The sequence below is a fragment of the Heliangelus exortis genome, chromosome 9 (assembly GCF_036169615.1).
Source record: "Heliangelus exortis chromosome 9, bHelExo1.hap1, whole genome shotgun sequence".
NCBI classification, from domain to species: Eukaryota; Metazoa; Chordata; class Aves; order Apodiformes; family Trochilidae; genus Heliangelus; species Heliangelus exortis.
In genome coordinates this window covers 4,355,384-4,369,695 of record NC_092430.1, presented here as the reverse complement: position 1 = coordinate 4,369,695, position 14,312 = coordinate 4,355,384, and the positions used below count along the sequence as shown (strand labels likewise).

Genomic DNA, 14,312 nt, shown 5'->3' with positions numbered 1-14,312 from the left:
GTTTCTTTAAAGGATTCTGATTTGGGTTTCCTCCTCAGTTTGCTCTATTTTTAACTTCTGGTGATATATTTTTATGGACTTTTTTCATATATGTTGATTTGTGAGCTTAAATCACCCAGAAAACTATGAAAATCCTGACCTGTTGCTGACTGACAACTAATAGAAAAAACTTGCTTTCTACATGTCCTGGTTTGGGCCAGGATAAAGGTGATTTTCAGTCTTGTACTTTTGCTTTCAACTACTTACAAGAGACTTAGCTGAAAGCAAAAGCACAAGACTGAAAATCACCTTTATCCTGGCCCAGACCAGGACACTACATCACATATGTGATATATTTGCCAGAATGAACTTTTCCCTTCTGTTTTTTGTATGACCAGCAAAGGCAATTAATCTATTAATATGCAGAATGACATTCTTGCTACATAAATTGAACCTACTGGGTGGTCCAGGTAAGCCTTGTCTTCCTGGCTGTCCTGGTAGACCTGGTGGTCCAGGAAATCCAGGTCTTCCTGGGATTGATTCACCTGTTCCAGGGAAACCAGGGTCACCTTGAAAACCTTGAGGTCCTGCTGCCCCACTTACTCCTGGCAGACCAGGCAGACCTATAAAGAAAATAATGGTATATGGTCCCTACAGCATCATAGTAATAGTTACACAATGTATAAAGGAGGAAATTACAGACCATTCAGTATTGTCCTGAAGATGAGCTTCTATATAACAAATACATAAATCTTTAGGTTTTCCAGGATTCCCAGGAAAAGAGGCTCCTGCTTTAGACCTTCAAATGCTGCTTTTCCTCCTCCACCCTCCATTATCTCATTTCCAGACATTCCAGTTAATCTAGTTCCATATATGGAACCAAGTCATACTCATCACCTTCCTTTTGTATCTGACTGAGACAGAGTATTGAATTTTTGAGCACAGCACTCCACATACAGCTATCCCATGGATTTACAGTGCATGGTACCATTCTGCTTTGTCTTCTTGTTCTAGTAATTACATTTTGGTTGTAATTTTGGTTCCTTTTTGGCCATTAGGTGCTGAGCTAACAGATTTACTGAAATCTTTGTGGAGCTCAAATCCTTATGTTGGTGACTTGCATCAAGAAAGAAAAAAGACCAGTTTTATTTTAGCTGCTTTCTCTCCTACTGCTGTATAGCTCACATTTTATCCCCTATTTCTCTTACTTGTTCCATCTTCTCCTGGTCTTCCTAGCAGGCCTGCAGGACCTATTGGTCCAACTGACCCCACATCTCCAGCAGGACCTGGCCCTCCAGGATCACCTCGTGAACCTACACAGGATTGTAAAAACATATGGATTTAGCACCTTATGCAATTGACAGTTTAAATGGCAATTAAACTGCAGCAAAAACTGTAATTTGGGAACAACACAAAAGTAAGGTACAGTAACTTGTTTATGAAACATTTTAAAATGTGTAACAATTGAATTTTTAGGTGGGAGGATTTGGTTACTTTTCTATGGATTCCTGCCCTTTTGGTGGGCACATTTTTTAGTCTATAGCAGTAACTTTGTGCTACATATTTCAGAATAGAGAAGTGTTGGCCCCATATAAATCCATGTAGTACTTAAAACGCATCTCAGGTTATGCCCATTGGTCAGCACACACAGAGAGGTCATTTCAGGATTATCATGAGAAGTTCTCTGTTAAAATGTTCTTACAAAACAGTTTCCCCAAGTGTGAGATGCCAGAACAGGTCCCTTCAAGGCAGCAGGCTTGGCTGTTCCCCACTGCCTCCTACTCTAAAGTAAGAATTCTACACACCTTTCCATCAGTTAGATGATAAAGATGGGAACAAAGGGAGCTGGGACAAAAAAAACAGCCTGATGTTTTGGTGGAAAGGTAATAAGATTGTCAAATATTCTGTTGGGAGTACAAGTTCCAGGATTTCACCCCTGCTATGCAATAAGAAGCTAAAAACTGCATGTTGTGGCAATTCTGAAAACAAGGTTCCTAAATCACAATGAGAAGGCCAGTTTTGTTACTTGCCATCCATTTTCCAGCATGGGCTTCTTTTTCATAGCTTTTGCCTGGTTATGTTTTAGTTCAATATCTAGGGATAGTCCTGCAGATCTGTGACTTTATGCAGAGCAAATATTTCTTTCAAGCAAACGTTTAATCTGAAAATTGTATTTTTGATGTAGTCCCAGTAAGATCAGTGAGTCACAAACAGCATGTGGTCAATATGAAGGTAACATTTTCTGATCCTGTCCCCTGAATCCCTAGTGATCACTTTTAAACACCTCAGCAAAATAGGTCCTACATGCTTCATAGAGCAGAAAGGAGAGTTAAAACTAGTGATAACCTTTCACAGGAAGTAGCAGGGTTCCAACAGTTCCAGGAGGACCTGGGGGCCCTTTCTCTCCTGGATCCCCCTGTAAGAGTCAAACAATAAGTCTTACTGGTAGATACAAATATGCAGGATGCTACCATGTAACCAGAAATTGTGACACAGATCATCTGGAAAACTCCATTTTGAAACTTTCATAGAGTTTGAAACCAGACAGAACAACTTAAAATAATCATTAATAAATGAAAATAATCATCATCTTTCAGGATGCCAGTGCCTGAAGAGTAATATAACTGTCACACATATCCATTTGACTCTTCAGAATTTGTGACTACTGTATTTGATTTAATTCATTAATTATAAACACCAATCACTTACAGTAAATAAGTACCCTATGTAATTGAGGCATTTATTTAACAACCATGCTGTAATTATTTGCCTTAAAATTCTATACCAGCGTTGGAAAATTACTTTTCTATGATGACATTAGCATTAAGGAAAGAGGTTTCCCAGCCTGACATATTTTTGGTGGTGAGAGATTTTCAAAGTTGCTGTAAGAAGTTTAAAAAATCTGCATCAGGGAAACAAAAGTCCTTACTAATGGCAAGGAGAATCACTTCTGCTTGGAGGATTTCTAAATTAGCTTGGATTCTGGTATTTAGAATGGCAAGTGAAGTGGACTTGAGGGAAGTCTTCTGTGTGGCAAATTGTATTAGATTTTCTGCTTTGTAGATTAAGGACCAACCCTATTCTCTACAGCAAAGGAGAACTGAGAAAAGAATGTGAATGTGGGAACTGTGTAGTGAGGTTACATTCCTGGGGCTGCAGTTCAGGGCCTTTTAGGACACAGAGGAGCAGAACTGGGACTGCAAAGCCATATATCCATTCTTACATAAGTAATAACAGGGAGCCCATGCCCCTTAATGGTGTTTTTTTTAAAATGATATCTCTATAATATTTAAAGAGCTCTGGAGCTGTTGCTGGCTGCTCTCTTGTTGACCTATTGACATAGGCTACGTTAAACAGGAATGTAAATGTGTATTCCCTAGTAACATAGAATAGTCTTCTGTATGGCAGGAAAGAACAAACCTGTTTACTTCCACTGTTTTTTACTAGCACTGTGTAAATTACTGGGGACCATCATGAAAACACTGAATCCTAGAAGTAATTACAGCTGTAGAAGAGGAAATGGTCTGATACACAGGTATATTTGGAAAGAATCATTAGCATTTATATGATGAGCACATGTCTGCTAGCTTTTTACCTGTATCCCTGGATAGCCAGGTTGTCCAGGAAAACCAACAAATCCTGTCTCGCCCTGGAAAAGGTCACATAAACATAATTTAAAACTGTGTCACCATGGCAACTGATGTAGCAAAACCAACCTCTTTTAGGGCACTGCGCTCCAAGGTCCAACCAGGTGTTCCAGCAGAAACTCAAGAAAAGTGCTCTGAGTCTATTACCCTCAGGGCTGACCAGCCTGGACCAGTGCTACTGCTCCAAAAGTGGGCAGCCTCCCTCTGGCTTCCTCAGGACTGAGCTTTATTGGCCCCCTCACCCTGCTCATGCGCAGTTGGGGCCCACCCTAATCAGGCACAGGTGGGCTTGACACAAGCTCCTGCCCACTGCCTGGTAATTAGTGGCACCTGGTTGCCTCATTTCACTACAAACTGAGGTTACCATGCTGTGGAATTTCTATCTTGCTATTTATGCACGTCCCACTGGTTCTTCGTCCTGCTTGCAACTTCAGATCCCATCAGCCAATTTCAGCCAAATTTCAGTGTGTGGCAGAAATACAAAAAGCAAGAGGTCATGCAACTTCTGTGGCAATGAGTAGTAGGAGAGAAAGGAAGGAATGCAATGTGAGCAACCAAGTATGTGGAAATTTAAAATCTGCACAAATCCACATAAAACCAAATCTCACTGATCCCACTGTTTATGGAGCTGCTTATACTCTGTGTCTTCTTACCTTCATTCCAGGAAAACCTGCACGTCCATAAGAACCAGGATTACCCTGATAAAAGCAAATAAAGTAAGAACTTATTCAAAATTACACCTATTCAGACTTGCAATTTAATGTGTCCCTTAGGTAATTATTACTTGGGATATTTCCCGTGAATAATATTACTCAGAATTGCTGAGCAGCTAAAATTCCTTAGATAATTATTACTTGGGATATTTCCCAAAAACTTTACAAAGTTTTTGCAAAGACTTTATATGAGAATGAATTTCAACTATAGCTCAAGGTACACCAGACAGGTCTTCACTTAATTTTTGTATCATATTGCAGAGCAGTGGATGCATTCCTCCAGGTGAGCACAGTTATGCAAATCAAGGACAAGCTGCTGTATTAAAAAAAAAAAAAAAAAAAAAAAAAAGCTATTGGTAGGTGTGGACATTAAAATTACTGTGTTAGAACTGTGCTGTTCCAGAGAAGCTTGTGCAGCTTGAAATACTTAGAGGATAACCCTATAGATTTACTTTTTTTCCAAGGACAGAAAGTTTGTATGAGTTTGTTTAAGGCTGACACAGGGGGAGTCTCAGGGCAGGACTTTAAAGTACTCTATACAGAAAGTATGGTAGATTAGTTTTAAAAATCCTTAATTTTCCTTGGAAGAAACCTAATGAACATAATTTTAGTGAATTGGGGAAGTAATTTAATAGGCAACTTCTTTACCCTCAATCCAGGGAATCCAGGAATGCCTTTTTCACCCTTTTCTCCTCTTCCAGGTACACCCTGAAGCATTCAAAACATCTTGTTAAAACAAAAGATGGTCACTCAAATTCACCATAAATTTTACTTTTTGTGCATGTTTATGAAGTTATGTATCTATTAGGTCAGTGTTTCTTGTTGACTTGCTGGGCACAGTCACTGGGGCTTACTTCATACAACACTACAAGCTTCAGTTATTCAAGGAACCTGCTTGGGTCTCTTCTCCAAGCTTAATATGCTCTCAGCACTTAATTTTTAATTTATATTTTTTAAATTTTTTTTTTTAAAGCTGTGGGTATCTTTTGGAGACTGCTGCCTCAGTCCATTTCTCAGTTCTTGCTTATAACTGACAAGTGTACTATTATCTACATTGGCTGCTGCTGCTGGAAAAAGCATATAAAGCCCATCTTTTTCATAGTAAATCTGATATTAAATTATCTGTTTTGTCTCCTTCTCCAGTGCAAAGTAACAGTAGTCCTTTTAGGAGGGAAAATTAATTTCTGAAAAAGTGCTAGTCTTAGAAATGTGAAAAAAGCTTATATCTTCTTTTATGTCTGCAAAGTTAAACAAGTTTTTAACATAAACTAGGTTCATTCTTCTGTCCCCGATTATCTTCTGTTTTTCTGAGATCAGGTTGTTTCCTGCCTGTGGATTTTCCTCCTCCAAATCTACCAGCAATTAAGACCCCCAGAATCTTTTTTTTTGTGGCTCAGCATTTTCCTTTTTTTCTGCTCAGCATTCAGGAACTCCTTCCAATGCTTAGGGTTTTTTTTTTCTGCTGACAGAAAGAAAAGAAAAGCTAAAATAGATAACAAATACCAACTCTTTCTCCATACAGGTGGGTCTGCCTTCTCTAGTCCTGAGGTAAGTCTTTTTCTAACACACTTAGGGAAACTTATATCATGCCTCATTAAGAACACATACAGATCTTCTCTATTTCTTAAGAACAAATAATCTGTTCTTCTATTTTCTTTACAGTACTGGTCTGTTATGTGTCAGTAGCCCAGGTGGAAACACTGACCTTTCACTACCAGGCAACATACAATAGGTATTTATGTAACACTCAAGTTTTATAAAGGGGTTTGAAATATTTTTGCTTTCACACTGATTTGGATAGCAATTAAATTTCACAGCATAAATATTGATAATTTTTCCATCACCTTGTGCTTTATAAGATCGACTTAATAACTACAAAGGTAGTTTGCCCCCACCATAAAAATATTAATAAAAAAAGAATCCTGTTACTTACTTTGGGTCCCCGTGGCCCTCTGTATCCTGTTACCCCAGGCAGTCCTTTTTGGCCCTAAACATACAAGGGAAGTTTTTGTGTATATTTACATGCATGATATGCTGCATAATAATTTGCTAGTGACAAAAACTGAAGAAAACCAGAGCAAGGGCAATATCTCCTTTCTGCATAAAAACAGTCTTCCTTCAAGGACATGAGCTAAAGTTCTACATGGGCTCTCCTTTCCTGAAAGCCTGTAGGAAGGGTGCTGAACAGCAATTTCTGCTGAAGTTGATGGTTTATTACAGAAAGACAGAATTGTCCTATGTCATCCTTGCAAATGTTACATCACAGGATTGTAGTTGCCGAGCTGAGCAATTAAATGTGAAGACAAATTAATACCTTTTCTCCTTTAAACAGCTGAGCTCCAGGGGGGCCAACTAACAGTGGTGACCCAGGTGGCCCAGGAAGTCCAACATCACCCTGTGAAAGCCAAAGAAGCAGCAGAGAGACATTCTGTTCCATGCAGTCTTTCAGTGACACCATGTTTTTCCTTTTGTGCTACAGAGCTACATTTTTCTATAGGCACTGAACATGTACTGCCAAGGTGGACAATCTTACCCCCTATTCTCAGTCATTAAAAATAATGTTTTGGCTAAGGAAATAAACGTACTTTTCTATTACTCTGTACTCATGGCTTCTGCTCTGAGTCTGCTGTGGAGATAGTCACAGGATTGCCAGATCTCTTGTGTCACACAGTCTCTTGTGTCCCAGATCAAAAGCCTTTGAGCACAAAGCTTTTGAATGCAGGATTAAAGTACTGATTTGCTATGGAAAGTTGTGCATGTTAGAAACTTCCACAAATTCTAAGAGACTGGACAAATTCATAGGAGAAAAATTAAATAGTTCACATTGTTTCTGTAAGTCCTAAGTATGCTAACAGGTGGAGACAGGGAGAGGAATAATTATTATATGCTTGTCTTCTTACACCCTTTCCTTGGAGTCTGTTGCTGGAGGTAGCAAGAGATAAAATTCAGTGACCAACTTGGTACAGCCACTGTTACAGAAGGAGCTGTTGTGATTATTTAGGCAGTGTCTGTACAGAAGCTGATTGCTATGTAAATGCTAAATAACATAATAGCTGTTGCTTTTCAAAACCTCCAGAATATTCTTGAGTCCTGTATGCATCTCACTGAAGGTATCACTTCTGCATAGAATTAACTGATTCAGTAACTTGAATTATTTCTCTTACTATTCTAGCCTGACCAGTAGGAGCACACATCCACAAATGAATGAGTTCCAGAAAACTCAGAAAGGCTCTATTGCACTTCTAATTCTGCCACTAGAATATATTTAATAATACTTGTTTTTTCTAATATTGCTTTTCTTACCGGCTCCCCCTTTTGTCCATCCACTCCAATGCCTGGATTTCCCTAATTGACAAAAACAAAAAACATAGTTTGAAGGTGATCAGAAAATGCTGATATTAGAATTTAATCAAGTAACTCCTATGAGAAACTTGGTAACAAATAACCATAAGGGACACTGCAAATATTTGTATAAATTACTCTATTCTCTGACAACTTCAGAAACAACCTTGTTGCCTACCTGTTCACCTGGCAAACCAGGGTAACCTGGAATACCCTTTAAAAGAGAAAGAAGACAAGTTAATACACCTGGTTCAGCCACAGCTTTGAAAATTACCTCCTCTTGCCAGTAGCACCTAGAGACATTTTTTCCTCTTGGAATGTACCTATTCCAAAGCACAATTTATTTCACCTGGTCACTGCTTTCAGAAAGGCTGAACTCTGGCTTCCCACTTTCTTGTGTCACACCAGGTGTTCTTGGGGAAAGGGAATAAAGAGAGAGCACTAGCAACATTTCTTCATGACCACAGACTATCAGGATGAAACATACTCATGCCAGCGTGGGAAAGAACAATATATGCTCCAATTCCTGAACTTCCAAACCCATAAGGTAAGACAAAAATCTCTTTTTATCATCTACCTTAAAAAATATTTGTTGATTCAAACTAAGGCATGTTCTAAAATTGGAAAACCATAATTTATGCATATCCTGAAAATGCAAAGCTATGTTACTGTGGTGATCTTACAGGCAAGCCTGGTTGGCCTGGGTATCCAGCTGGGCCTGTTGTGCCTCTTGACCCTCTAGGTCCCTGGAAAAGATGGGAAAAGGTCTGTTTGTGAAAGTACAAAGAGCTTACCCTTTTCTCCACAAACTTAGCTCCTCCAAAAATATTTGCCTTGTTCCTAGACCCAGTCTGACACTGTGTTCCACCCATGACCTTTACACCATGACTGAAACCCCACTAAGGTTTCTAGTGACCCCACTGTCACTAGAGCAGTTCAGCACCAGTTTGTGCTGTATAATCCCCTAGATACTGGCCAATAGACTGTTATACATTATTCCTATACTGAAAGAATTCTTGGTCAGTAACTGTACTACAGTGTGAGGACTTGGTACAGTTAATCAGATACTTTTTAGAAAGGCATAAGAAGAGTTAGCAACAAAATTAAACTCTCTTCTTACATATTTTTATGGCTAAAAGATGAAAGTGCACTACATGCTCTTGGGAGGTCTTCCAGATACAGCTGAAGAAGGTGTTAATGTATTTACACATCTTGAATTTCACAGGGAAAACATTCTGCAGACTATGAGTACCAGGAAATAAATGCTGACTGTACAGCTAATGCAGATAGGTGTTGTCCTGCAGCTGTTCCTGCTCCCTTTCAGCCAGCATGGTTATGGAGGCAGCCTACAGGAACTCAATGTTTGTTAGACTTGATTCTGGAATTTTACTATTTATGGCAAGCATGGAGAAACCCCAATATTTCTATACTGTACTAAGAAAATTAAAGATCTTTAGGACAAAAAGCATATATAGAACCCACTGACTGTACTTACAGGCATGCCAGGGGGTCCAGGATCACCTCTGTCTCCCTGTAATGACAATCATTTAGCAAATGAATCATTACAAAATTGGTTGTGTCTGTTCTCTAACTTTACAGCAACTAAGATCACCAGCTGTCTATTCTGGTTGTATATTAGCTTTTAACCTTGTTTTTTTTTTCCCCAACAAGATTTATTAGCTGGTGAGGAGTTATGAGAACAATTATATGTGCTGTACATATTTTCCTATTAGATGTGATTTTTTTTTTTTTTCCACAATCAGATACTCACCGGTGGTCCTTTTCCAAAGTGTGAAATATACACTGAATTTCCTTTTTCTCCTTTTTGCCCTGGATTTCCCTTTAAAGAAAATAAGTCTTTAAAAAATGTGATTAATGTGCTGTTATCCTGCATTTCTATGAACATTGCATGATAATTTCTCAGGCTGTGATTTTTCTGGTGCTCATACATCACTAGGTAACCTGCCAGAACAACCATCACTGCATTTTGCAGTTCTTTTGTCTAACAAGATAATATAAAATAACATAATAAACAAGATAATATAATATAAAAATATTGTAATCTTCCTGTGCCATTGAGCAAAACAGCTCCTCACAGCTTTTGGACTCCTGTTCTGTTAGATCCTTTTGAGCTTCTGGGTACCTCAGTATTCTACAATCTTCACAAATCTGTCTTTAGTATCAAGCATATCAGTAGACATTTTTTGTGGCTTTAAGTATTAGCACTTCTAAATCATTTAGAAAGCTGAAAGTATGGACTGTTACATGCATAATCTTCAGAATTTCCATCTATCAGGAAATAAGTTTCACAATATATGAAAAAAGATAAATCTTACACTAAGACTCTGTCTAAAAAAAAAAAAAAAAAGAATTCTGCCAATCCTAGTACCCTCAAAAGATCAATCTAACTTACCAGGAACAGATGAATGCTTTTCCAAATGTAATTGTAATGCTAAATTGGCTGTTAAGAGTATGATATATACATAAAACAGATTTATTAAGACATTATTTCTGAAGTTTTCTCATTGCACATCAAAATGTACTGGATATAATGGAACTGAAGCCTATATCCACTTCAGTATTGATTTCAATAAAATGGGTTAGTTTTTTCACATAATTAACCACTTTAAAACCACACTGGTTTCCTGAAATTATTTGCAGGCTTCTCAAATCCTGAAGACAGAATGAAACAGGGCAAATAATTATGCCTGGAATGGTACAATAAAAAGAAAAATTACAGCTGTCTGCATCTGAATATAGCTACTGTAGACTGGATGCAGATCACAGGTCAAACAACAGCTGCTAGAGTACACATTAAACACACCAAAAGTTATATTTATCTTTGGTTATTTTCCATGTGATCTCTTGTGTAAGAGGAAATCCTTATTCAATTCAGTTTGTTAATCCTACATGACTTAGGTAATGGCTTACAAATAGAAACTACTTTCTTTTACAAATTATTTGTGACGTAAATGTGTTGATTTTACAAGATATACAGAAGTAAAATTGAAAAAATATGTACAGAGTGTTCAATAAAATAATATGGGAAATTATAAATAAGAATAACATTAAAATGTTAGCTGTAATATATAGTCAGGTCGTTTCCTGGTGCAAGAAATTGATTTTTAAGTGAGCAGTCTGCATAGAGGGGCTGGAATAGCATTATTCTACACCAGCAAATCCAGTTACAGTGTCTTGTTTTTCTGGGTAGCTAAATTAATTTGCACTGGGATTTTAGTGTGCATATCCAAGACTACATGCCTGTTGTGTCTTTCATTCCTTGTAGGTTGCAAATGCTTCTCTAGGCCTGCCAAAGAGCATGCTCCTGGAATTGGGAGGATTTATGCTCTACCTTGTCCCATGTCTCGTTTTTCCTAATGTCACTTGACTAATTATAAATGGCAAAACTCTATTTTGAAAGCATAAAGAGTATGAAAATACAGGCAGAATTAGAGTTAGAGAAGTCATTTTCCCATTTGAAGGATTAATGGGTGACTTTCAGAGGTATAACAAATGAGGTTATAAATTTTTTTATCAGGTGGTACATTTCATAGCATTTCTTACAGGTCAAAGACTGACATTGTACATTTATTTTAATTGCTGTATTTTGATAGCATCTCATTCTGGTATCAATTACACACTTTGTGATTCCCTATGGCTGAATCAGCATCCTATTTAGTTCCTACTAAATACATTCCATTTGTTTTTATTTTTTTATTTAGAAAATTTCAGGGAAACTCTTAGACCAACTAATCAGTGATTAATCATTTAGAACTGAAACTTATTCCCACAAAAAGTCCAAGACAGGACTAGATCAGTTCAGCAAAGTTTCTTTGGAGGTACAGTGATCTATATCCCATACTGACATCAATCTTTGTTTTATCTTCATTAGAAGAACACTGCTAACATAACTATTTAAACACTTTTAAAATGCTTTCCATTCTAACAGAAAAAGGAAATTATAATAAAGTGCTAATTGTAACCATTTTAACTGAAATGACCTAAGTGCATGAAGATAAATACCCAGGCAAGATTTGCTGTTCACAGAGAGGTTGCAAATTAGGTGTAAAAAGTGGCAAATCAAACTCAAATCAAGAGCATGATTTTGGAAAACATCTATTGATACACTTGTGTGACCAACCACTGAAAATCTTCAAGTGTTACAGGACTTAGACTTCTCTAAGGTTCTTAGACTAACCTCTTATAGTTAATTAATCTCAGATGTATCCCCACTATTAAATCTTTTAAGAAATTTCAAGTATTTATAAATTGTTTCAAGCTACTCCTCCTGTTTTACTGCCATGAAATGGTATTAGCTTTGGAGTGCTTACATTCTGGAGGAACAAGGCAGAATTTAGCTTTTAATGTAAATATATATACTCTAAGAGTATAGGATCTTAATTTACTTTCAAGCTTAAACATAATCTGTTAAGACACCAGGAAATTCATTCTGCAGTGTAAAACTAGTGCCATGCAATTCCTTTCATTTTAAGAGCTATTAGCTTGGAGAAGCAGCATCCATCTGCAGTATTCACAGACAGTAGGAATGCCTTTCACCTACATAAGGACCTATAGGTCCAATGTAACCATTTTCTCCTGGAAATCCTGGATCTCCTCTTGAGCCATTGCAGCCATCTAAACCATGTTTGCCTCTGGGTCCTTCACTCCCTGGTAATCCCTGAAAGACAGTTTAATATTTATTGGAGTTACACCTTGATAGATAGGGAATTATTTTTTAAATTAACAGAAGAGTTCAGAAACAAAGAGATATTAAGCAGAAAACATCTCAGAGTAGTTCCATGCTTTGCCTAGCTTCATACACTTTGCATTGGAAATATTTTCTATTGTGATCAATAGAATTTTTCTCCCATGTATATCAAATGATGTAAGTGTTTTATATCTTGTTCTTCAGTGCATAGCAAATATAACCATGACAGCACTGGTTAAGAGGATCAGACTGAGCTCTCATTTGAGTCAAAAGGTAACATGCAGTCTTCTCAGAGAAGGCAGACTTTAGCCCTCTAACAATAATCTTTCTTGTGGCTGTAAAGAAAAGCTGAAGAAATACATAAAAATCATCCCAACCAGACTCATTTTTTAATTGACAGGATAAAACAATGAAAAACAGGGACAGAGCTTGTGCATGCACTAATCACAGAGACTGAGTGTGCATTCAAGAAGTGGTTTTCTAACCTAGCAAGAACTAACCAAATCCAGACAAAGGTTAATCCTACTGCAAATTAGACACCAGGCAACAGAAACAGTGAGATTTCCCTTGGAACTATCTTTCTGTTGGAGAAAAAATTATTTTCACAGAATTCAACACTTTTGTAATGGAAATCATCAGGAAACTAACCTTGCCATTTGTCCAAAATATTTTTATCGGTTTTACCTTCTTTCTGTATTTAAGTTTCTGCATCCCAGTTTGAGGATACTGTTTTTTAATTAACATTTTTCATAAAAAGAATATGAATTTCTTGGATGTGCTTCTTGTTTGTGCTAAATTTTGGCTTTGTGACCTCTATGTTACAAAAACATTCTGGCAACAGTCCTGTTGTGAAGTGTAGACAGCTGACAAGCAGATGCTAAAACACCCACTCAGTTTCTGGTTGTGTTTTCAGGTTCAAAATTCAACATTTTGTTTGATCCCTATGAATCTAATAACAGAATAGGCCTTCAGTTCTAACAGCATTTTGAACAGCAAAATGCTATCTAAGAGATATAATCTTTCCTTTGCCATACCCATTTCCACACTGAAGCAGACATTCAGAAAAATACATGCTTATAAAGATATATTTGGGGCCCACTTTGCTTATTCAGTCCCTATTCCTATTAAAATAGGAGTCAGTGGTTGCATTTTTTCTGCAATAGGACTACAACCAAATCACCTTTTGAGCAGAAAGTGTACATCATTTGAGATTTTTTCAGAGATGTCAAGTATGCAGCAAGCAGACTATAGCCTGCTGCAGAGCCTGAGAAAATAAATTATTTGGTTTTAATCCTAGCACTGGCACATGGGCCAGTCTCTACTTTCATTGCCTTGCTTCTGCATGAAAATTATGCATTTACCTGATTGGGATTTTGTGGAGTTTGTTATCAATAGTAAACACAGTTGAAGTTAACCTGGCTATTTTATATCTTTTTGCAAAACATGATTCTGTAGGTAAAATTATGTAAAAATAGGTATAAAACCAAACAATACATTGATTGCATTATTCTAGTACAGGTCTTGCTGTGACTTCATAGAAACTGTAATTTTTATAAAACAATATTTTTTCAATACGTACAGGAACACCATCTAAACCAGGAAATCCTGGGACTCCAGTTGGACCCTAAAAACAGGTGACATAAAAAAAGTTGCTGAGGTCATTAACTCTTAAGAGACTGAAAACCAAGAATGTGTGATTCTAGATAGTGAGAAATAAGAAACTGTCTTGTTTGAAATATAATTGAAAGTCACAATTGACAGAAATAAGTATCTAGAAACAGCTACATGGACTTAGCAGGAAATGAGTGCCAATAGTTACCCATGCAACAGGTGACCCAGCACAGGAGAAATGTCTAATTCATTCTCCAAAGATTATAAAATGACAGGAGAAATGTCACACTCTAATTCATCCTCCAAAGATTA

The 14,312-nt window shown here is 37.2% G+C and overlaps 1 protein-coding gene and 1 long non-coding RNA gene across 2 annotated transcripts in view; one reads left to right on the top strand and one right to left on the bottom strand.

The window, feature by feature from the left end:
* The window catches only part of COL4A4 (collagen type IV alpha 4 chain), a 63,922-nt gene that overhangs the window by 31,073 nt on the left and 18,537 nt on the right, over positions 1-14,312 (bottom strand). Inside the window, exons 6-20 of the mRNA XM_071751759.1 lie at positions 13,969-14,013; positions 12,243-12,359; positions 9,453-9,521; positions 9,177-9,212; positions 8,365-8,427; positions 7,860-7,895; positions 7,643-7,684; positions 6,654-6,734; positions 6,273-6,326; positions 4,988-5,047; positions 4,280-4,324; positions 3,575-3,628; positions 2,326-2,395; positions 1,188-1,292; positions 438-602 (exon numbers count right to left, since the gene is read on the bottom strand). Coding sequence (XP_071607860.1) covers positions 438-602; positions 1,188-1,292; positions 2,326-2,395; positions 3,575-3,628; positions 4,280-4,324; positions 4,988-5,047; positions 6,273-6,326; positions 6,654-6,734; positions 7,643-7,684; positions 7,860-7,895; positions 8,365-8,427; positions 9,177-9,212; positions 9,453-9,521; positions 12,243-12,359; positions 13,969-14,013 — 1,042 coding nt within the window. The remainder of the gene's footprint in view (positions 1-437; positions 603-1,187; positions 1,293-2,325; positions 2,396-3,574; positions 3,629-4,279; positions 4,325-4,987; positions 5,048-6,272; positions 6,327-6,653; positions 6,735-7,642; positions 7,685-7,859; positions 7,896-8,364; positions 8,428-9,176; positions 9,213-9,452; positions 9,522-12,242; positions 12,360-13,968; positions 14,014-14,312) is intronic.
* Positions 1,282-8,225, top strand: LOC139799629 (uncharacterized). The gene is made up of 3 exons (XR_011727375.1): positions 1,282-1,401; positions 6,002-6,071; positions 8,090-8,225. It is a non-coding gene; the product is annotated as an uncharacterized lncRNA (long non-coding RNA).